This window comes from Garra rufa, chromosome 2 (genome assembly GCF_049309525.1).
Source record: "Garra rufa chromosome 2, GarRuf1.0, whole genome shotgun sequence".
Taxonomy (NCBI): Eukaryota; Metazoa; Chordata; class Actinopteri; order Cypriniformes; family Cyprinidae; genus Garra; species Garra rufa.
In genome coordinates this window covers 7707311-7714709 of record NC_133362.1, presented here as the reverse complement: position 1 = coordinate 7714709, position 7399 = coordinate 7707311, and the positions used below count along the sequence as shown (strand labels likewise).

The 7399-nt window shown below is 33.1% G+C and overlaps 1 protein-coding gene across 1 annotated transcript; it reads right to left on the bottom strand.

The window, feature by feature from the left end:
- Nucleotides 1-4737: 4737 nt before the first annotated feature.
- vip (vasoactive intestinal peptide) lies at nt 4738-7360 on the bottom strand. The gene is made up of 5 exons (XM_073834825.1): nt 7256-7360; nt 6474-6578; nt 5511-5642; nt 5326-5434; nt 4738-5237 (listed from the first exon to the last, which is right to left on the bottom strand). Exons 1-5 carry the CDS (start codon nt 7348-7350, stop codon nt 5229-5231), a joined length of 450 nt encoding a protein of 149 aa, XP_073690926.1. The 5' UTR covers nt 7351-7360; the 3' UTR covers nt 4738-5228.
- Nucleotides 7361-7399: the final 39 nt, after the last annotated feature.

Genomic DNA, 7399 nt, shown 5'->3' with positions numbered 1-7399 from the left:
AGATCCATCTTTTCACACTGGGGACAACTGAGGGACTCGTATGCAAATATTACAGAAGGTTCAAACGCTCACTGATGCTCCAGAAGGGAAAAACAATGCATTAAGAGCCAGGCCTGTAAACTTTTGAACAGAATGTGTAGATCTTCAAATTTTGCCTAAATATATCTTTTTTTCATGTAGTACTCCCTCAGTTGTCCTCAGTGTGAAAAGATGGATTTTAAAATTGTACATTGTTGGAATGGGTTCAAATACACAAAAATGCTAAAAAATCGAAGAATTTGTGTAACCTGAAGAATTTTTCTGAAGAACAGCAGGCAGTTTTACTGTTCAGCACAAACAAGGGACTCATGAACAACTATCACTAAAAAACAAAAAAAAAAACAGCTGTGGATCATTCAGCATCATTCTTTTATGTGAAATATCTTATTCAGTTCAGTGCTAAATAAAAAAAATACATGCATTTTGTGTGATCCCCAGCTGTATAGATTTATTTACTTATTTATTTTTTAGAAATGATACTATAGCACTACTATGGTATTCTTTGAATTCTCAGAGTACCAAAAATGAGTACAAATGTGTACAGGACCAAGGCAGCATGTGAAAAGAGTGCAATGCACAAACACTCACTAATGCTCAAAACAAGTGGTTCCTGGCCAGCCATTTCTACGTTGAATCACTTTAAGTGGTAATGCACCCATTATCAGAGCAGAGCTGGTCAGTGTAGAGTTTATCCATCTATTTTTACCTGCTGTGGTCAGCAGGCCCATTTAGCCATCCGGTAATGAGAGCTAATGAGCTGGACCTCTCCACACAGCCCGGACAAATCACATAGCATCTGATTTGCACCACAACAATTCAATAGCCGAAGATTAAGCCTGGTCACCAGAGTCTGAATCTTTGTATCATACCTGCTGATCAACGCAATTAGATCGAGAAAAGACCAAAAAATTAATATTTTGAGTTTGAAAATTTAACTTATTTTGTCTTTCAGGAAACAAGTATCTTCTGTAGCTTCTGAAAGGCAGTATTAAATAAAGTATGATATTTAAGCATCTTCATTCTGTTCAAAAGTTTACACGCCTGGCTCTTAATGCATCATTTTTCATTCTGGAGCATCGGTGAGTGTTTGAACCTTCTGTAATAGTTGCATATGAGTCCCTCAGTTGTCCTCAGTGTGAAAAGATGGATCTCAAAATCATACAGTCATTGCTGGAAAGGGTTCAAATGCACAAAAATGCTGAAAAAACAAAGAATTTGTGAAACCTGAAGGATTTTTATAAAGAACAGCGGGCAGTTTGACTGTTTAGGACAAACAAGGGACTCATGAACTATCACTAAAATTAAACAAAAAAGACACAGTGTATGTAAACTTTTGAACAGGGTCATTTTTATAATTTCAACTATTATTATTATCTTGTGTACTATATGCAAACATCTTTTATGTGAAATATCTTATTCAGGTCAGTACTAAATAAAAAATAACATGCATTTTGTATAATCCTTGTTTTGCAAGGTATCTTAACTTTTGACTTCAACTGTAAATATCAGCATATTTTTGCTCACTTTGGGCCTCTGAATAAAACTGACAATTTTTGTCCTTCCTTAATATGAGCATATCAGACTGAGCACACTATGTGAGCCATAAACGCCTGATGCATTGCATGTAATACAAGACATAAAACACGTCTAAATAGACAAATGTGACCGTGGACCACAAAACCAGTCTTAAGTCGCTGGGGTATATTTGTAGCAATAGCCAAAAATACATTGCATGGTTCAAAATTTGATTTTTCTTTTATGCCAAAAATCATTAGAAAATTAAGTAAAGATCATGTTCCATGAAGACTTTTTGTAAAATTCCTTCTGTAAATATATCAAAATGTAATTTTTGATTAGTAAAATGCATTAAAAACTTAATTTGGACAACTTTAAAGGTGATTTTCTCAGTATTTCTTTTTTTTTTTTTTTTTGCACCCTCAGATTCCAGATATTCAAATAGAAGTATCAAGGCCAAATATTGTCCTATCCTAACAAACCATACATCAAAAGAAAGCTTATTTATTGAGCTTTCATATGATGTATACATCTCAGTTTTGTAAAATTTAACCTTATGACTGGTTTTGTGGTCCAGGGTCACAAATAAGGATTTGTCAAAAAAAAAAAAAAGATTTTTCTGACTATTATATCTAATATTTTAGATTTAAAGTAGAAAAGTCATCACGTTTCTTAAAATAATGTAATTATGAACATGGATAATTGCTATATATATGGCACATTGTGCAAATACAAGTTTTGGAGCATGAGTGATTTTCTATTAGTCATCTCTGTTTTTGTATCTCCTCCTACTTACTGTTGTAATGACATAAATCCAACGTGACAAATTAAGAGCACACACAAAATATTCAGTGCATATTTTCTCTGATTGTTTGTTATTGTTCCATTCGGCTTGATTTCTAGCGTTTCCAGGAAGACGGGATGTGCAGCTGCCACAAGGATTACAAACGACAAGCTAAAATGACACATGCATTAAAAGAAGCACAGCCACAGAAGAACACATAACAGCCTCTTCAGTTACCTCAGCCAAGTAGAGCACTTCCACACTAACAACCTGACAAACCAATCAAACAGAACAGCCACTTACTGACCATAACCTATATTCTTAACTATTAAGCCTAAAAACATATTATTAAGAGTTAACCCTAACTCCAACCTAAAAACAAAACAACTTAAACATTATTAGAAAGCGATTCCTTACTAGAAGAGCTGAACAATAAAGATTTTTAAGGCCAGTAAATCAGATTTTTTTACTTGCCTTGTAAACACTTTAACTGTTCTTATACAAAAAAACAAAAAACAAATAAATAATAATAATAATAATAATAATAATAATAATAAAATAAAATGTGTTAAATTGTATGGGTCAAAATTATCTATTTTTCTTTTATGCCAAAAATCATTAGGATATTAAGTAAACATATTTTGTAAATTTACTACCATAAATATATCAAAACAATTTTTTATTAGTAATATGCTTTGCTAAGTTAACTTAATTAACTTAGCTATCTTAATTTGGACAACTTTAAAGGCGATTTTCTCAATATTTTGATATTTTTTCACACTAAGATTACAGATTTCCAAAAAGTTGAATCTCGGCCAAATATTGTCCCATCCTAACAAACCATACATCAATGGAAAGCTTATTTATTCAGATGGTGTATAAGCTTATTTATTGAGATTGTGTATAAATCTCAATTTGTTAAAAATTTACCCTTATGACTGGTTTTGTGGTCCAGGGTCACAAATAAATTAATTAAGTAAACTATCTTTTCATAGATGGTTTAATAAATAAACTATCATTTAAAACTATGATTTACATCATCAATAATAATAATAATAATAATAATAATTACGTAAATAATTAAAAAATATTTTTATATTAGAAAATATTAAATAAATTATCAAAAATGTAATTTATAATTTTTAAATTGTCTTTTTACCAATATTATTATACCTTATAAGTTATTTAATAAATATTTTTTAAATAATATCTTATTTTTTTGTATTTTTCATTTAGACTATGCTTCATATGATGACACTTTACAACCATAAATCATTTACCTAAATTATTTTAAAAATATTTTGTTCTTTTAAAAGTTGTTTTACAATCACTTTTTATAGTAAATAATAAAAATATATATTTTTAATAAAAAATAACATTTGACATTTTTCATATTATAATTAAACATCTTTACCAAAATAATTTACATATATTATTTAAAAATATATTAAATAGTTTTTAATGTTTTTAACCACCCATCATTAGCTTTTTAATATGAATTATTTAAAAAATATATATTTTTAATGTAAAATAATGTAAAATATACTTTTTATACTGCAATCTTAACAAAACCTATAAATGTCTTGCAGTTTATCAGACCTTCTCAAACTGGCAGCGGACCATCCTTATTTTTGAGCCTTGTCCACTCAGCCATCTCTTTCGTATATTTATATGATTTATAGTTTAATTGGTACAAACCAAACTATTCTTCCAGGCCAAAGGACGACTCACGATAAATGCAATTTGACAGACAAGCCTAATTTTGGCAACCAGAGTCCCATCTTAGTACATGTCGTCTTATATAACGCCTTCTCTGGCATTCCATATCCTCTGACATTTATGATTCAAACTTCCAGAGCTGCCTTCAACGTGTCGTAGATATGCTGAGTCATAGGCCTGCAAATACTAATGACCATTTCCTTCGGAAGTTCTCAAATTAAGGGCCTAACGCTGACGAAACGAGACCTTCAGCTGGAATTACAGGAATGAGTGACGCGTTTTCAATCGCACAACTTTTTTAACGTCTTCTGTATACGTCTGTCCACGTATTGCATCATAACTGCATCATCCCGTGACACTGGTACATCATTACTCCAGCTGCCTTGGCTATATATTTACCATGTTTTTCCAAAGAATAGGTGCTATGCAATCTTTTAATGCATTTGTGTCTTTCTCTGCACCTGTATTGTCCAATTTATGTGCGTTTTCAGGGATGAAAACAAATGGCAGCCATAAGTCACAGAAATATAATTGAGACAGTCTGTACATTACTCAAAATAATAACCTGTTATTCTACCTGTGGAACAGGCAGAACATGACCACAAATCAGTTGCAGTATATAGCTAGTAAGTTTGTTTTGCGACATTGAAATCGAGCTCACTCAAGAGTTTCATGGCTCTTCAAACTTTTATTATACTTTGAATGGCAAAAATAAAGATTTCCAATATGCCCCGACCCTCCCAAACCCAATGTTCCCTCTATAGAGTTCAAATTCAGACAGAAGCAACATAAATATTTTTACAAAATAATTCATTTACAAAATGCACGGCGACAGTGTTACATCATCAGCAGTCTTCGGGTCCGAATATGCGGTGGTCTTATTGTACCAGTCCGGGGCTTGTTTCAATGCATTTATTGATCTACAATTTACAGGAAACATGTCAAAGCAAATCGGTTTCCAAGGCCAAAGCACGCTTTGTACATCTTCAAGCTAACATCTCTCATCCAAGTTTATTTTCTATGTACAGTGCAAACATTTACGTCATAGGTAACCACATTTTTCGTTTTTCAACACGTTGTTTTAGTAGTATACTGATGTCCTATACTAGACTGTGTAAATGGAAAACCTATGATGGTCTCGGAGAGTTGTTTTCTTGCCTTTGAGCTGATTTCAGAGAGGCTGGAAGAGAAAAGATAAGTGTTTAAATTAACTTTGTTCACCCGTTTGCAAGCACTTTTATAAGTATCCACGTCTCTATCTAACGTACCAATGGTATATGATTCAGAAGTCGGTCTACAGTGACGTCATCGTAGCTCTCCCGATACGTGGTCTCGCCTCCAGTCGATTCCTCCTGCATGCTGGGTGGGTCTTCTTGACTGAAGAGAGGAAAAAACATTAGTATTTGAACATTTCTGAGTAAATCTCAAAAAACAATGTGCTGGTGCTTTATACCTTCTTTTTCCTGTGAGAACCGAGTTGAGATATTTCTTCACCGCCATCTGCTTGCGAAAGCGGCTGTAGTTGTCTGTGAATATTGCGTCTGAATGACGCTTCATCGGCGCCTGGTCTTCCATCAAATCGTCACTAAAATCACATGAAGAGATATGTCAGCCATGCATTCAACAGACTTTTAATCAGAGCTTGGTTATCTACTTGGGCAACAGATGAATTGAATTTGGTGTAATTGGATTTATGTTTTGGTGATCTTTCAATATAATAACAGATTTTAGATGCAAAGTCATCGTACTTGAGATGACCTACTAAACATTTCACATTTACTGAGACTGATCAGAATATGAATATCAATAAATATATATAAACCATTATATCATTCAAGACTTACAGATTTACTTTATTTACTGCAGTCCAGTAATATAAATGCAATCACATCACTTAAAGAAGACAAAAACGTTCTTTGCAACTAAAATCTAATTTTATTGAACAATTACCAAAACATTATTCCAATTACACTCTTAAAAAAAGGTTCCAGAAGGGTGTTTTTGCACTTATGCCATAGAAGAACTATTTTTGGTTCCCCAAAGTACCTTTCAGTGAACAGTTCTTAAAAGAACCATTTTGAAGAACATTTTAAAAATCTAAAGAACCTTATTCAACTATAAAGAACCTTTTCTATATTTGAAAGCTTCCATGGGTGTTCAAGGTTATCCATGGAACCACTGGGCCAATAAAGAATCTTTGTTTAAGAGTGTACACCAAATATAATGGATCTGTCTTCACAGAAGCTCTGATCTTAAACTAGTCTGAGATGGTTTTCTGGTTTTAGCTTGCCTTCGAGTTGGTTTCCAATGTTCAGGTCTGGTTTATTGGTTTTAACGGGTTTTGGGAGACCAGCAAATCACCTTAAGCTTATTTCTGGATCATGCCAGAATGCATCGACAAAAAAGATCCATATACCTGACCCGCTTTCCGATCAATGACTCCAGGTACCGTCTGGCAGATAACTGTCCTAGAAGTTTACTGTATCCGCTTGTGAAGAGCCCGTCTGCGTGTCTCGTATCTCTGCACACAGATACACAAACCAACTGCAATAAGTGACTTTACTCCAATCCAGTTACTCTGATTTACTCTGATGAGTGTGAATGACACAGTATACTTCAATTGCTCATATAAGTTGTTTCTTATTAATGGTTTGATTATATTAATGCTTTAAAGACTTTTTACAATGTCAACAGTGTCTCCAACAAGAAAATCTATAACGGCAATCATAATTTACGTCAAAACACCATAGTTAAGAAAAACAACATAGTTTCAAAGCTTTTTATGCTGTGTTAAGATCTCAAATCAAATCATTATGATTCTGTGTATTAATTATAGAACGGTTAACATAGTAAATTTTGCATGTTTATGTATGCAATCCAACGATTAAGCATTTGGAGCTTTTTAAAACATCTCCACTCTACATTGCCAATGTATAAATTAGATTTAGAACAGAAACTTTTTTATTCTAGTTTTATTTTGGTCCATACAAGATAGCAAACTTGTAATTTACTTGGATATCTAATGAGACAACAAAAATAAACTTTATCTGTTTGTTTCATCGTGTTTTTGTCGTCTTTAGGTTTTTTTTTAATCTGAGGCGATTCACTTGCGCGCCCACCTCTTTGATGGCGCGAATAATGCGCGCGCATATTCCGATATAGAAAATGATTTCAAACAGTTAGGAATTAAGTTCTTACCTCATGGAGGCGAAGGGTAAACTTAAGGTCCGGGCATATAAAACACTGGAGAGAGTTATGAAGAGCAAAAGCTGAGAGCCGTTCCTCACGAGCATTGCTTTACACCTGTGCATACAGGAATACTGTTATTTCACACTGAATAAA

What these genes read in the sequence shown, in the direction of transcription:
- vip (XM_073834825.1), bottom strand. Translation starts at nt 7,350, where the DNA reads ATGCTCGTGAGGAACGGCTCTCAGCTTTTGCTCTTCATAACTCTCTCC. An exon ending in TTACCCTTCGCCTCCATGAG is followed by an intron (nt 6,579 to 7,255) that starts GTAAGAACTTAA and finishes ATCTGTGTGCAG; the next exon opens with AGATACGAGACACGCAGACG. An exon ending in TTGATCGGAAAGCGGGTCAG is followed by an intron (nt 5,643 to 6,473) that starts GTATATGGATCT and finishes ATGTGATTTTAG; the next exon opens with TGACGATTTGATGGAAGACC.